The following is a 16,433-nucleotide window of genomic DNA, read 5'->3' as shown; positions in this document are numbered from 1 at the left end:
GTGCTTTTGACTCTTTCCCTTCCCTTCTGTCCCCTTTCCATTTCTGTCTGTCTTATTTGACAAGAAAGAGAACCAGAGAAGTCAGGACCCCAAATGGCCAACAATCATGGTATAAGCTAGGCTACTCTATGTCCCTGCTTGCCTGGGACAGTCCTGGTTTTCAGCTAATGTCCCCACATAAGAGGTAACTGTGCCACCTGTGTTCTCACACATGCCCTGGTTTAGACCTGGGTGAAGTTAAGAGTTCCCTTCCCACTCTGGAGCTGAGAAAAAGACGTAATATTGAGGGGAAAGGGAGGGTCTGAGGACAGAGCAATCCCTGAAGGCTTTCTGCAGGAGGTGGAGCAGAGCTGCCACCTGGAGGAAGGGGCACACTGCCCTCCAAGACCCCACACCCACCACACAGGCCAAGGCACAGCTCCGCTCCTCTGTTTAGGGATGTTCTGGTCCAAGAATCCCAGGAAGTGCAGATGCTGGGTACCAGGCAGTGTCGGGGGCAGGGCCTGAGGAAAATGTGGTCCCTCTGGCTGCCAAGGGTATGGGGAAGGGGCTGGAGTCTGGGAAGGCTGATGGGATCAAAGCCCCCAGTGGCCCCTGGCTGCTCTCCCAGTACCCATGAGGCAGGCTGGGCCAGGGCCTGCTCCAGGCACCCAGCACCCTGCCCCCTGGGAGGACAAGCTGTCCTGCCAGCCATCACCACGTGTGGCCTGGCACCTGCCCGTCCAGACAGGACTGGGGCTGTCCCCGGCCTGGCAGGGGACCTGGGGCCTCCCAGCAAGGTCTTCCCAGCCCAAGCCCTGTAGCGACCCCGGCGAACCTTCTGGACTTCTCAAAGCTCAGGGAGCGTTTTCCTAAATGGGGGCGGGCCGCCTGTGACTGAGGACACGCCTTACCCCGTATGGTGGCCCAGGACCCGAGCTCTGCGCCTCACTTTCATTCTAGCTCTGCCACGCAGCTCTGTGCCTCACTTTCATTCTAGCTCTGCCATGCAGCTGACCGGCCTGGGGACCGCCGGCTGCTCGCCTGGAACACGGGGGAGGAAGGGCCCTGGCACGCAGGGCGCGGGGGGTTTGCTGAATGGGCGCCTGCCACGGGCGCCAAAGGGCCTCGGTATAAAGGAGGTCCTTGCTGCACAGACAGGCACGTGGAGGAGGTGGGCACCGGAACTGAGGCGTGGTAGGAAGACCCTCCCATCTGGCCTCTGCTCCTCCGTGACCTGCCCAATAGGTGGGAGGCTCCTGCTTGCACACCACCGAGGCTGGGGCGCTCGCTGACTCGCAGTCACCCGGCCTACAAGCGGGCAGCGGGGGCGTGCCCTCTTTGTCAGCGTGCTTACTGTGGTCAGACTCAATCCAAGGTGGGAGGTGGGAGTCGGGACTAAAGTCCATGCCCCCACCTCCCAAGCCGGGGCCCGGCCTGCTGTCCTAGGAGCCAAGAGGTGGTCGTGATGGAGGAGGGAGGGGAGGGGCCTGTGCGTCCCCACTGGTGTGGGACGGGGAGCTCCGAGCACTCCTGTGGTCCCACCGGCGCCTCCTCAGAGGCTGCCCTGGCCCCCTCCACTCGCTCCTCCATTCCTGGGTCTGCCTGGCTCCTCTTCCGGTCCTCCTGCCATATCTTCCTCTCACTTCCAGAAGCAGGAAGGGACTTGGCAGATGAGTCACCGAGTTCTAGACCCTCCGCTAGGATGGGGACAGCCCTAGTCCTGCCAGGACAAGCAGGCGTCAGGCCACGGGGCACCTGCAGCACTGGGAGGTGGGGCAGCTTGTCCTCTGGGGAGGGGGCCCTGGGTGCCCGGAGCAGGCCCAGAGGAGCCCCCCAGCAGGGACGTGCCCTCCTGTGAGCCTCAGTTTCCCCTCTGCAGGAAGGGGTGGTAGGAGTCGGTGCCTCTCTGAGCCACCCGGCTCTGCGCTTTGCCTACAATAGCTGGGAGGACAGCAGGCTCACCTGTGCACACCCTTGGGCGCCCAGCGCCAGGCCCCGTGCCAGCCTGGGCCCCGTGACGGCACGCTGGGCAGAGAAGCCGCCGCGATGGGGGCAGAGGGGACGCGCAGGGGGACCCAGGGCTGCAGTGTTTGCTGCCATGCTGCGGAGCTCCGCTGCACCTCGTTATGATCCCAACTCCTGCCCCTGGGCCCCAGCTCAGACTGGGGCCACTGGGCCAGCCCCTGGGGACTCTCCATCTCTCCCCTGGGTCACGCTGTGTTCCACACACACACACACACACACCGCTGTGTCCCTGCAGCCAGGACACACACCTCTCACCGAGTCCCAGCTCAGTGTCGGCTCCCCCATCTCGGCCTTCCACCCTGTGAGTCTGGGCACCGACCCAGAAACCCCCTTCCCAGATGGGGCCATCCCAGGGACTCACCCGGCAGCAGCGCCGGCCACGTGGGGCTCTTCGGGTCCATGGGAGCGGGCTCTCCCTGCCCCTGGGCCCCCGGCCTGACCCCCAAGGGGCAGCTCCCTTCAGCCTGCAGGGAGGGGGGCCGAGGGGGCGGGGTGACAAGGCGGCAGCAGCAGCAGAGGAAGCCTGCCCAGCGTCTGCAGACCGGCTCCGACCGGACCAGAGTCCTGAGACGCCAGCGGAGAGGTCAAGGGCGGCAAGCCAGGGCTGCCCAGCGAGACACAGATCAACCACGCGGCCGCCCTCCCCCGGCCCCCGGCCTCCCCCCGCCGGCTCACGCCCCAGCTGCTGCAGACGGGAGCCGCGCTCTGGAGGGTGGAAGGTGGCGGCCACTTCCTGCCTGCCCCTCGCGGTTCAACTCCCGCAGGACCCAGGGGTCGAGGGATTCCTGGCACATGGAGACCTCTGCCCTGGGCAGCGGGGCCGCCCCCAGACTCCGAGGGGGTCACAGCCCCACCGAGGCGGCCCTCGCTCATTCACACCCTCACTCAGCCGTCTCCCCCGAGCACCTGCCCCGTGCCAGGCCCTGCACTGGTTCCCGGTCCCTGGAGCTCTATGGTGTCCTCCAGGCAGCAGGAGCCGCCCCTGTCCCTGAGCATTCCTGGAGAGAAAGGGCCAAGGACGGCCCAGCTCGGGTGGGAGGAAGGGCAGAGGCTATGGTCTTGGGGACCCACAGAGACGCTGTGGCAGGAGACTCGTGGGGGCAGGAAGGAAGGATGGAGGGGAAGGGGAGGAGCTTACTGTCATCGGGGTCTCGGCTCCCAGGGTCTCCTCCCTACAAGGTCCAGATGCCCAGTTCAAGCGCTGCCTCCTCCCGAGAGCCCTTCCGGGTGCTCTGCGCTGGGCTTGTTAGAGCCCATCTTGGTGCATTTGGAAAAAGAAGGGTTGGACATCTGTTGGGGGGGAGACCATGACTCTGCTGCCTTAGGGGGCCAGCTGGGCCCAGAGGGTCACCCATGACACGCCCAGAGGGTGTGCCACAAGCTGCTTGCTGGGGGTGGGTGAGGGTGGGAGGCTGAGGGGGCAGAGCCTTGTCAGGTCTCTGGGGTCAATCCCTTCCCTGTGCCTGCGGTGGGCAGAAGGCCGGGGGACTCTGGCTGCAGACGCCCCGAGGAGTATGGCTTAGGCCATGTTCACAGTCACCTCCTTGGGCAAACACGAAGCTGCACCCAGAACCTCCTGGTACAGGTGAGAATCCAGCCCCTCCCAGGCAGGGTGGGAACACCCCCGTCCCTGCATCCTAAACACAGTGGTTAGTAACTGAGGTCACCTTCATGCCACATCCCCTGGAGAAAGGTGCTAGCATTACACTTCTGTTCCAGGGAGGGAACTGTCCCAGGGTGACCTAGCACACACCTGCTGGGTCAGGTATCCCCGCAGCACAGCCACCAGGCCAGAGGGGCCAGCCCCAGCCAAGTGGCGCAGAGTCAGCGCGACATCCCCATGCAGTCCTCACCAGCCAGCCTGTTCTTCAGTTGTGGGCATGGCCCCCACGCCCCATGGGCAGCACGTGGCCAGCTCAACCAGCCACAGGGACGGGAGTGGAGGTCAAAGAGTGGTCCCCAAAGACAGCCAAGGCCTCGTCCCAACACCTGATGCTTCACTTTACAGGACAATAGTAACATGTCACTTTACAGGACAAAAGGGACCTGGGAGATTGAGAAGGCTGCCAACCCTGAGACGGGAGCTCAATCTTGATGTCCCAGGCAAGCCCAGTGTGATCACAAGGGTCCCTGTGAGAGGGAGGCAGGGCGGGAGATCTGACGACAGAAGTAAGAGGTTGAAGGGACGTGGGGCCACAAGCCAAGGAATGCAGACACCTCCAGAAGCAGAAACAGAAGGGCACATTCTTCCTCAGAGCCTCTGGAAGGAACCAGGCCTGTGACACCTTGATTTTAGCCCAGTGAGACCTGGGTCAGGCCTCTGATCTCTGACCTCCAGACTGTAAGGTGATAGAACTGCCAAGTTCATGGCTATCTGTTACAGCAGCCACGGGAAAGTAACACAGCTAGGAAGACAACTGTTCCCAGCCTCACAGAACCTGATATTCAATGGCTGCTCAATTAATGCTCTTCTCTGTGTGGGAAAGATTGAAGGCAGGAGCAGAAGGGGATGACAGAGGACAAGATGGTTGGATGGCACCAACTTAATGGACATGAGTTTGAGCAAGCTCCGGGAGACGGTGAAGGACAGGGAAGCTTGGCGTGCTACAGCCCATGGGGTCTCAAAGACTCAGGTACAACTGAGCGACTGGACAACAGCTGCATGTTTGATCCAGAGGGCTCACAGCCCCTGCCTAGAGTCAGCCAAGTCCAAGGAGGAGAAAGGACCAATCTCTCACAGGTGACTGTGAAATATCCTTGTCCCCCATGTGACTGCACTGGGAGACCTCAGGGAAAAGCAAACAGCCTGTGGTCACTGGAATTCTGTATTTCAGAGCAAAGCCCTGGAGAGCGAAGAAAAGTTCTGGAATGGAATGAGGATCTGCTTGGAACATCGACCCTGGGGCCAGGAAGCTTGGGTAAACGCACGCTCTCGATGTCTATGAAAATCTGACTTTCTCTTCACCTTCCCCTCATCAGGTCCCCAGCACCAGCTGACTTGAAACTTGTGTTCACTCAACAAACATCGACTGAGCACCTCCTGTGCAGTGGGCCAGGTGCTGGAACCATAAAGAGGACAGTAAGACGTGTCCCCGTCTTCATGGAGCGGGCAAGCGGGCAGCCTCGGGGCTGCGCACTTGGGCTTCCTGTGGCTGGGACTCTGCCCAGGGTCCTCTCCTCGGCAGGACCTTCTGGGACCAGCCCGCCTACAGTCACAAGCTTCATCTCTGTGTTCTTCTGCCCTATTTTGCTTCGTGGAACCTGTCCCCGCCTGGCATCACGCATGCTACCTAGCACAGTCTTTGACACACAGTAGGTGCTCACTTGTGAACAAATGCACTCACAGGAACGGCGGCCTAGAGGTGGAGACAGATGTGAGAACAGGCAACCACAGTTAGAGACACGAGCAAAGGTCTGTTGGAGAGATGTCTGTTTTTCAAACGGCTTTTGCTTCTAAATTAGAAGGTTGTGGGTGAGAGCTGGTATGGACGCAGGGGGAGTCTTACACACAGTGCTCTTGTAGCCTGTTACATCGATACGGTGAGCCAAGGTCCCCCGAGTGCCGGCTTACCTACCAGCTTAAACCCAGCCTTGGCAAAAGCAGGGTGGTGAGTGGGTGGAGGACACGGCCAGGACGGCAGACAGGCGGGCCCCAAGCGCAGGAGCCCTGGAGAGGTGGTCTGTGCTGTTTTTAGCTCCTTGGGGTCCCCAACACTGCCCCCGCGATACCCCACCTGGGTCTCAGAATGGCCATGTCTACAGCTCAGCTGGATCTCCTTTTTTCTACCCTGAAATCTTGATCACAGACTTACTTGGAAGGAAAATAGATATCGGGGCAAACAGACCCACTTGACAGCAATTTTGCCAGGTCAAAAGAGTTGCTTTTATCTTTGTGCTGTTTTGAACTTTGGTGAAGGCAACGCTTAGTTCATCATTTCATGAAATTGCCCAAGTTCTCCTTTCTTTTCCATGTCATGGAAATCTGAATCAGTGACAAGGACCCACCAAGTCGCACCCTGGCCAAGGGACCAGCTGAAAGCAAGCAGAGCCTGGCGAGTGGGGAGAGGCCTGGGGCCCAGCCCCGAGAGCCCCCTCTAAACACTCAGAGGCTCCTGGGGAGGGGTTACCAAAAAGCCCAGAGCCTCTGGGCTGCCTGGGCTTCTCTGCCTCCTGCCTCGACATGCAAGCTCCGTGCTCCCCAGGGAACAGTAAGTTCCTGAGAAGATAAACAGTCTCTGGTTGGAGAGAAAACAGACTTTGGATCCCAGCTCAGCTGGAGATGAACAAAGGAAGAGAGCGGTCGGCAGGAGCAGGGACACACTGCCGCGGCGCAGAGCGTCTCCCCGTGGAGCCGGCGCGGGGGCTGGGGGGCTGCAGCCAAGCCCGGCCGCCCTGCCCTCCAAGCAGCTGCCGCTTGGCTGCAGAGAACAGGATCCACCCAGTGCCTCCCGCCAGAGCACTCAGCACCAGCACCCGCTCCAGGCGAGGCCTGCCAAGGACGTCTTGGGGCCCGAGCCAAGTACCCAAGCCGAGGCCCTGCCTTCCTGGCTGCAGAGGCCCAACCTCGCTGGCCGGGAGTCCATCCGCCCAACAAAGGAGTGACAAGAGCCGCAGCAGGGCCAGGACCCCGGCGGGCACCAGCTCACCCTCCTCGCAGGGCCCCGCCAGCTCCCGCATCCCTGAATGTCAGGTGTGGTGCTTGGTGACGGATGTGGGTCACCTGGGGTCTCACGGCACTCGCGGGGGAGCCGGGGCGCGGAGAAGTTGTGCCTGGAACCAGGGGCTCGCAAGGGGCAGAGGCAGGATGCGGATTTAGGATGTGCCAGGCCGGACCCGAACGCTTAAGAGAGGCCCACACCCAACAAATACTGATTGCATTTAAACCCAGGGCTTCCCTGGTGGCTCAGATAGTGAAGAATCCACCGGCAATGCGGGAGAACGGGGTTCCATTCCTAGGTTGGGAAGATTCCCCTGGAGGAGGGCATGGCAATCCACTCCAGTATTCTTGCCTGGAAAATCCCCAGGGACAGAGGAGCCTGGCGGGCTACAGTCCATGGGGTCGCAAAGAGTCGGATGTGACTGGAGCAGAGCACAACATGTATTTTTTTAAGCCACTACAGCAGCAGTAGACACCAACCCCCAACTCTTCCCAGACTCCCGTCATGGGACCAGAGTAGGTGAACGGAGGGGTCCTGGGCTGGCACGGGTTGAAGACAGAGGATGCACTGCATCTCCCACATACGCTCCTACTCCGCTGGCCAGAACTGCTCCTGCCCACCCCTCTCTACCGGGCCAGGGGTCCCCCAAAGCCAGGGACAAGCACACATGAGGATGGAGGCTTTCTGGGTGGGAGTAGGGTGGCAGGGGTCTGATAGGACAGAAGTCTGATAGGACAGACCACCCCTCAGGGCTGGCAGACCCCAGCACCCTGATGTGACTGGAGGAAAGGCAGGAGCCCAGGGGACAAACCTAGACAGCATTTTAAAAAGCAGAGACCTCGCTTTGCCAACAAAGGTCCATAGAGTCAAAACTATGGTTTTTCCAGTAGTCATGTATAGACGTGAGAGCTGGACCATAAAGAAGGCTGAGCACCAAAGAACTGATGGTTTTTGAACTCAGGTGCTGGAGAAGACTCTTGAGAGTTCCTTGGACTGCAAGAAGATCAAACCAGTCAATCCTAAGGGAAATCAACCCTGAATATTCACCAGAAAGACTGATGCGGAAGTTTAAGCTCCAATACTTTGGCTACCTTATGCGAAGAGCTGATTCACTGGAAAAAGACTCTGATGCTGGGAAAGATTGAAGGCAGGAGGAGAAGGGGAGGCAGAGGGTGAGATGGTTGGATGGCATCACTAACTCGATGGACATGAGTTTGAACAAACTACAGGAGATAGTTCATCGGGAAGCCCAGTCGGCTGAGTGACTGAACTACAGCAGGAGCACACCATGATGGGGGAGTCCACCTTGCTCCGGCTTTTGGTGACTGCCCCCCAACCCAAACCCATCAGTTGGGTCTGCGGCCTCAACCACGTCTACCAATGAAGACGATATCTGCCACTTTAGATGCCACTCCAGAGCTCAGAGAGGACGTCCAAGGGCCCACGGGGCAGAACACAGGGCCACCGCTCAGCTGGGCGGCAAGGCAGCCCCAAGGCCACGCGGGGAGCCTGCGCCCGGAGGGGCGGCCCTGGAGCTGTGTGGCAGGCAGCCTGCGGAGCCTTGCCCGGCAGCCCTGGGGGCCCCTGGGGGCTCCTCCCAGGCCCCTGACTGTACCTTGAACTGTAGCCAGGGAGGCTTCTCTGCTACAACCTCATGCCTGCTCAGCAGCTCTGGAAGGTTCTGAGCCTGGCGGAAGCTCTGTGGAGGGATGCTGGGCCTAGACTCCAGTCACTCCCTCGCCTGTCACCGGACAGTACTGCCCCTCGCCCGCACAGAGACCACTGCTCGGGAACGCCGTCCCTGCAGCTACTGATGGATTCTGAGTGACCTCTGGCTGGATTCTACGCCGCCTGCGAGTGCTTTGTGAGAGATGGACTTTCCTTTGACTAAAGGCTGAAGGATACTGGAAGGAGCTGGGGCTGGTGGGGGGTCGCCACCTTCAGGGACAGCCATCTCGCTGTGAGGTTGGGACAGCGCCCTTCTCCCCCGAGCCTGGTCCACCCAAGGTCCATGCCTTGCCTGCCAGGAAGAAGCCCAGCCCCGGGGGTCCCTGCTGCCCCTGCAGCCCCAGAGCTGTTCTCCAGCAGCCAGCCAGCGAGCACCCCCCAGGCGGGCCTTCCAGATGCAGTGCCTGACAACCACACAGCTCCCCCTGGGTCTGGGAGGGACGCAGGCAGCTGGGCCATGCCTGTCCCCGGGGCACGCGGCCTCCAGCCCCCCAGCCCAGCACCAGGGCGGCGGTGGTGTACGGCTTCCCGCCCCGGCGAGGGCCGCTGTCCCCACACATGCAGGGAACTGGGGCTCAGAGACCGACGGTGGACAGTTGCCCCCCAAGGCAAGGGACACAGCCCCTCAACCTGCCCATAGCCACCCAGCCCTCTGAGAAAGGCCCCTGCCCCAGCCGGCACAGGGGAGGGGGCTGGAGCCCACCATCACGGAGGGAGCCGGAGGGACAGTGGGGAGACGGGAGGGGCGAGGAGCTCTGGGGAGGGGGCGCGACGGGGCCTGTGTGCATGTGCCTGTGTGTATTGCACACCCACCCTCGTGCCTGGTGCGCCTGCCAGGTCTGTGCGTGTCCCCCGCGCGTCCCCACGCAGCGTGTCCATGTGTCTGTAGGTGCACGCCCCCGCGCCCGCCCCGCTGCCCAGCTGGCGGTGCACAGCTGGACCCGGGGGGCCGTGCGCACGGCCCGATGCGAGGTGGCAGGTGTGTAATAAACCATTAGTCACTGTCACGTTTCCAAGCAGCGGCCTCCCCGGGAGGGGCTGCCTGCGGGCTGGCGCTGCCTGGCGGGTCTCCAGCTGTGAGCTGCGTGTCCCCCATCCCCCCGGCTGCCGGCAGGGCTGCCGCCTGACAGGGGAGCAGCTGGCTGGCGTGGGTCTTGTGCTCTTGCCCTGCCCCAGGGGCCCCAGGGCAGGGGGGCAGGGCCTCGTGTGTGCCCAGCGGGGCAGGGAGGTCCTTGAGGGTCACGGCTGTGCAGCTTATCACCCAGAGCTGAGGGCAGGCTGGGACAGCAGCCTCAGGGATGCTCTGGGCTGCCTGGAGGAGGCGCCAGTGGGGCGAATAGGAGTTACAAGCAACAGCACTGACACCAGCCAGGACGCCGGGCTCTCAGGGGAGGGGGGCCAGGACTGCACTGGACCTGCCATTCTCACACCGGCTGGTGAGCCAGGCACTCCACTGGCCTTCCCGCCCATTCCTCAGATGAGGAAACCGAGGCGCAGCGCAAAGAGACGCTTGTCCCAGGCGTCCCTGCCCACCACCTGCAGTCCCCTTTGCTGCCAGACACCCCGTCCCCCTCTGCCACGGGCCGGATGCCCCCTGGAGGGCTGGTGGCCCATCAGCCCGTCAGCCAGCCCCTTCCCTTGCTGAGTCCACACTGCAGAAAGCAAGAGGTGGGTGCCTGGGGGCATCCTGGAGATGGACTCCCAGGACCCCAGCACCACGAGCTGGCTGCCCCACTCGCTGACAAGCAGCGTTTTCCACCAGCCGCCCCCGCAGTGGCCCAGCAACAGGGAAGGCTGGGCTGGGGGCTGTTAAGCATTAGTCCTCTTAGGGGCACAACACGCCCAGGGAGCCACCCCGCGGGGTCTTGGCCTAAGGGGCTGCTGCAGGGCCCTCCCTAGGTAAGAACGCAGGTGTCCACTCACCGTTCCCATTCCAGGGCCCACGGGCCACACAACAAATGCCTCAGGACTCCACGCTCACAGGCCCAACAACCAACCTGGGGCCAGCCTCTCCATCACTGGGGAAAGCAACGCGTCCAACAGAGTAGGGATGGTGGGGACAGGGTCTTGGTGGCTGGAGGGGGTAGGAGTGAACGCCCATGCTGGAAAACGCCAGGCAGCACCTCCCGCGGCCGGACCCCCTTGTTCCCTCTGTCCCAAATGAGGCTACACCGGGAGCCATGTGCCTGGACGTGAGCGGCGCACCCCCGCGGCGGGAGGGCAGGCGAGCCCCCGCACCGGCAGCTGGACATCACGCGGCACACGACGTGAAATGGAGCGGGACGGCAGCTGTGACAACAGGTGGCCTTTCAGGGCTGCGCAGGCCCCGGAGGCAAGGCTCACACCCCAGACACCCGGCCACGGGGTGCCAGGCAAACACAGGTGTGGCGGAAGAGCAGACGGGATCCTGGCAGGTTGCTCTGGGGCGACAGGGCATCCAGGTAGATGGTGAGTTCTAGGGCAGGGTCTGGTGGCTCATGGAGCTAGATCCATTATGCTATTTTTTAAATGAATGAGTGAACACAATGGAATGTAGAGATAAAAAAAGAAACCAACAAAGGCTGTGAATTGACAACGAGAGAGAGGGAAACGATCAAACTCAAGTCAGGAAGACCCAGCCTCCTGGCTCCCCACTAAAATGTGGCGACCCTGGGGTGGGAGTCTGCACCCCAACTTCTGGGGAGGCTTCTGGCTTCCAGGAGCTGCCGGATCCACTCCAGTAGACAGAAATGGTGAAATGCTGGCACCTACCTGTGCCTGCAAGGTCCGGTCCGGCCCCATCCAGGCTGCTCTGCTGACACCGGGCTGGCCCCTGCTCCTGGCCGGCCCTGAGGCCCCTGGGCAGGCTCTCTGCTGGGGCACCCGGCCGAGGCTCAGGCTCCCGGGCGGGAGCGTGGGTGGCTGTCGACGTCTCGAGAGATGCAGATGTGACCTAGAAGAACAGGAGGGGGACGTGGTGAGTCTTGGGCACGTCTGCTTGGAGGTGCCCCAGGATGCTGGGTATCGCCTCTCGCCCACAGTGGCCTGGCGTTGCTGTCAGAGGCCTGGTGTGGCTGGATCTGGGAGCCAGAGTGTCTTCCTCGTCCAGCAAACGCTGCCCAGGGACACCAGGCTGACCCCCAGGCGCTGGGGGTCCACCCCCAGGACCCACTGCCACCTGGGCACCTCCGCTCTGCACAGGCCTCTGTGACAGCTACCAGCTGGTCGCACGTGTAATGACCACTCTAGCTAATCTTCAGTTCTCCCCGCAGGGCAGTCATCCTATCCCCACCCTTGCCCTGTGTTTTTAAAAAATATTGTCTAGTAAAATATGTCGCTGCTGTTTGCTGATTACTCGCTAAGTCGGGTGCGACTCTGTGACGCCAGGGACTGTAGCCCACCAGGCTCCTCTGTCCCTGGGATTTCCCAGGCAAGAACACTGGAGTGGGTTACATAACAAAAAATTTACCATCTAGACCATTTTAAGGATACAACTCAGTGGCGGGAAGTCCAAACATGTGTGCAACCATCCCCCAGATCCATTTCCGGAACTTTCTCATCAGCCCAAATGGAAACTCCATACTCATTAGACACTACCTCTCCACCCCTGCCCCACGCCGGCACCCACCATCCCGGCCGGTCACTCTGCCCCCGGTCCACAGGGGCGCGGGGGACTGGGGCTCAGAGAGGGGCGGCGGGAGCCTGAGGTCACAGAGCTGCCGAGGCAGGGCTGACACAGGTTCGCATCCTGGACTCCTAGGCCTGAAACCCTGGCAGCTCCCTGGGGGCTGGTCCCGGGGCCTGGCGACCCCCCGCTCCCCGATTACAAGCTCTGGGACTGCATGGCTGTCAGAGAACAACTTCGCGTTGATCCCGTTTTTCCAAGGATTAGGGCTATAAAAGCAAAGTGCCTGAGAGAGATGGATGGTGCTCCATCCAGGCTCCGCCAGCCCCACACGCGAGAGACGGGTACATTTACCATTTGTTTCCGGGAGCGCTTTAATTTATGGGATCCATATGGTGACGCTGCCCTGACCACGGCCCCCGCAAATCCCACAGGGGTGCTGGCAGCTTAGGCTGGAGCCAGGAGGGGGTGGCGCCTGGCCCCGGCACACTTCATCCACTCCTGGCCTGCTTAGGGCTGGGGGCCCACCACACGGCGGGGAGCCTGCAGCCCCTGTAGACCCCACTCCGTAGGGTTTTCGCTGCTCTGGCAAACCCTGCCATCACCACTTGGGGAAACTCTTGCCAGACGCAGGGCTGCTGTGTCCCCGTTAGTCACAGGATGACTCGCCAAGCCAACCCCGGGGACTGTCTGGGGGGTGGCACCAGGTCAAAGTGGGCAGTGTTCTCCAAGCCCCTGGGGGCAGGCTGGCATTGCCCTGGCCCTGACCCTGCTGTGCGCTGGTGCAAAGGAGAAAGAGGTGTGGCCCGCCCCTGCCCTGCTCCTCCTCCTGGAGCATGGGGAGGTGGCTGGCAATGCCTCCCGGCTCCCCAGATGGGACATGAGGATGCCGTGACTGAGCACCTACTATGCGCTACAGTTAATCTTCCAGGGAAGAAAGCACGGAGACGCACGGGGACAAGTGGCTGCAGTAAGTGGAGGTGCCTGGATTTGAACCCTAGCAGTTGGGAGAAGACTTGGCTGCTCCAAAACAACCAGGGACATAGCCTTTAAGCAGAGAGCAGCAGATGGCAGAAGAGAATACTTTCGGGTGGGAGTGGGTGCAGATGACAACGACTGCAGGAGCTGGAGAATAGAACTCCCCAAGGGCTGGGAAAATCCAGGCAGGCTTCCTGGAGCAGGTGGAACTGTCCTGAACTAGACCTTCAAAGAGAGCAGGTTTGGAAAGGGAGGGGGGACAGGAAGGAGGTACCGGGTAGATGAGACTGGGGGTTGGGGAGGGGGAGGCGGGCAGCGCCAGTCCACCCGGCGCCATGTGGAGGGAAGCTGGCTCCATCCCACCAGGCCTGATCTTTCAAGAGGAAGCGGGGAATCCATCTTTAAAAGCGACACCTGCGTGATTATTAAGTGTTGAAATACTACACGAACCCTTACATGCTGCTGGTAGGGCTGCAAACTCGTGCAGCTGCTTTGGAGACGGCCTGGTAGTTCGTCAAGATCCAGAGACACAGAGTCGTCACCGGACGCAGCGACTCCACTCCTAGGCAGGTATCCCAGAGAGACAAAAGCAGACGTCCACACGAAAGCTTGCCTCTAAATGTTCATAGCAACTCAGTTCACAGAAGAATTCAGCGATGAACTTGGAGGCAGGTTCTTCCCCCGTCAAGTCCTGCCAACACCCTGACCTGCAGTGGGGGCCCCTGCTGAGCATGCAACGGTAGGCGTGCAAGCTGCTTACGCGTAATCCTCTGTTACACAGCAGTGGATAACTAAGACAACCTTAGAGCAGGGCCAGGCCTGCTCTAAGAAACACACGCTCCCCGGCACCATCATGTGCCAGACACTCTCCCTCCTCGGGTCCAGCTGTCCCCACCACAAGGATTTCACCCCCTTCTCTGGGGTCTGTCAGCAGCTGCCCCAGAAGCCAAGGAGGCTCAGTCACTGTTAATTGCTGGGCGAGGCTGCCAGACACACGTGGGCGGGAGTATGCGTTTTCTCATGCTAGCATCATCGGAGGTGGGAGGCGAAGGTTCGCAAAGGTTCTTGGCCAGACCATCGCAGGGAGGCAGAGAGCAGGCTTTCCTCACCCTTCAAGGCCAAATTTACAACAGTTCCCGACTAATCAATAGCAGACCCTTGAGCCAACACATCCACTGTGTCTTCTCGCTACCAGAGCCCAGAGCTCCAAGCTCACGGCCGGACTTACTGTGCTATTGGGAGGGGGGCCTGGGACATACATTGCTCCCTGCCCTGGGGACCCTGGAAATTGGCAGCACCCCAGAGAGTCCATGGGGCCCTGTGGAGCGAGCAGGATAAACTTTATTGTCCCATTTATTTCCCTGGACCGGGGCCACCACATTTAAAGCATTAGTTAACAGGGAAAGGAAAAAAAAGCGGGGGGGGGTGGAAATTTCCAGGGTTCTTTACCATAAAAGGGATCTGCAGCCCACCACTGAATATTCTAATGAGATCTTGCCTTGTTACACTTTCTCTGGGGAGCTAAGTGATTTCTGCAGAGCGCCGATTCCAGGTAAATTTGCAGGTAGGGATGATGGTGGCTGGGGGCATGGGGGGCAGTGTGCCGGCAGAGAGGAGCATCATGGCTACAGAAAGGAGAATCCTGTATCAGGCTTGTCAGCACCAGGGTATTTGATGGATCGTATCAGTCCTCGGGCTCCCCAGGTCTGGGAACTCCTGCTCTATTGTTCTGTAGAATTGTTTTATTGAGATAAAATCCATATACCATACTACTCACCCATGGAAAGTATATACAATTCGGGGGCTTTGAGTATAAGCACAGACTTGAGTGACCACCAACAGCATTCATCTAGGACATACCCATCACCCTGTCCCCCCCAGCCCTGGCAGCTGCTTGTCTCCCTCCATCTTCACAGGCGTGCCTCCTCTGGATGCTGCATATAGACGGAACCCTCCACCATGTAGCCCTCTGAGTCTGGCTTCTTTCGCTCGGCATAATGTTTCTCAGACTTGCCCACGTGGTAGATTGTAAATCATGTATTTTTAAAAACAAAGGCAGTTCCAGTTTGAGGACCCACAGCAGCCCAGAGGCCACTGGACGAGATGCCAGGACTTCCCTCTCCGGCAGCCCTGCCAACTGACTGTTTCCTGGGCACCACCCCCTCACCCCAGCACCCAGCCAGATTCCACCTCTCCGGCTTCCTGCAGAGCGACAGGGTCAGGCACTGGGTTCTGGGTTCTCTCCACTGGTTTCCAGCTGGGAGATCTTGGCAAAGTGACTTAACCTCTCTGGGCCTCAGTTTCCCCTTCTGTAGAATGTATTAACAACCCAGCAAAGTCTGACTCCCAGAGGCAAATGGAGGGGATGAGTTCTTTCTGCTAAAGCACATAGTAGGTGCTCAAGAAACGGTCGCTTATCTCAAGACCTAACCACATAAGCATCGGGAACAAGAGCCAAAGGGGTGCCGGGGCCAGGGGACCCCACAGAGCCTGGAAGGGTGTGTGCTGGAGAAGGTGTCACAGTCTTGGCCTTGGGGCCCCAGCGGGCCTCTGGGCACTTTCGGCCTCAGTTGGCAGGGCCACCTTCTAGGTCCCCTCGACCACTGCGGGCACAGAGCCTGAGGCAGTTCTGGAGTCCCTGAAGTCATGGGGTAGGATCTGGGGTGTGAGACTCCCATTTTTCCTGATCACCCCGAATCTTCTCTTTCCTCCAAATCGGCTTCAGGAAGCCAGCCTTGCCAATCCCAAATAAAGCAAACACGGGCCTGAATCCTGAGTGCTGCCTGCCTGCAGCCATAACTAAGAGTAACAGACGAGTCATGACTGCTCGGACTTCAGCTTACGTCTCGGGGAAATGGGCCAGTGATGCCCTAGCCTAGCTTCACAGAGCGCTTGCCCTGTGCCAGGAGTCCACTGAGCACTTGCTGTCGGTAGCCAGCGTCATTCTTCCAACAGCCCTCCCTTAACGCCTGCTTTGTAGAGGAGGAAACCGAGGCACAGAGAAGTCGAGTCAGCTACCCAAGCTCACCCAGCTGGTCAGAGTCAGAGCGCCCACAGCGCTGGCACCAGGGGGTCCTCACTGCACACCGGCAGGGCCTGACTCATGCTGGCTCAGCAGACACACGGCAGCCTGGATTGCGGGTGAGCAAGTGGGCTGTGGAGGGTCTATCTCAAGAGCAAGGCTGGGAGGGGAGGCAGAACTGAGCTGCTGGAGAGGGACGAGGAGACACCAGCATGCGACGGCGCCCATGGACACAGCATCACCGGCCCTTGGCCCCGAGGAGTGATCAGACACGGACGGGAGGCCTGGGCCAGGGGAGAAGAGTCACCTCCCCCGCAAACAGGAGTGGCTGGGGGCCTGCCTTGGCTTGAGGGTGGGTGGGCACAGCCCGGCTGGTGGGAGACCCTGCCACCGGCCAGGGACCTGTGGGTCACAGGCCTGGAGCTGTCTATCTGGG

At 60.6% G+C, this 16,433-nt stretch overlaps 1 protein-coding gene across 6 annotated transcripts in view; it reads right to left on the bottom strand.

The window, feature by feature from the left end:
* The window catches only part of GSE1 (Gse1 coiled-coil protein), a 394,967-nt gene that overhangs the window by 235,961 nt on the left and 142,573 nt on the right, over positions 1-16,433 (bottom strand). For all 6 annotated transcript variants that reach the window (XR_009491187.1, XM_059877056.1, XM_059877055.1 and 3 more), the window contains exon 2: positions 11,145-11,325. Coding sequence is in view for 5 of the 6 variants with exons in the window: in XM_059877056.1 (XP_059733039.1) it covers positions 11,145-11,325 (181 nt within the window). In the remaining variant the exon portion in view is untranslated. The remainder of the gene's footprint in view (positions 1-11,144; positions 11,326-16,433) is intronic.

This window comes from Bos taurus, chromosome 18 (genome assembly GCF_002263795.3).
Source record: "Bos taurus isolate L1 Dominette 01449 registration number 42190680 breed Hereford chromosome 18, ARS-UCD2.0, whole genome shotgun sequence".
NCBI lineage: Eukaryota > Metazoa > Chordata > Mammalia > Artiodactyla > Bovidae > Bos > Bos taurus.
The sequence above is the reverse complement of the archived record's forward strand: the minus strand, read 5'-3'. Positions and strand labels throughout refer to the sequence as shown.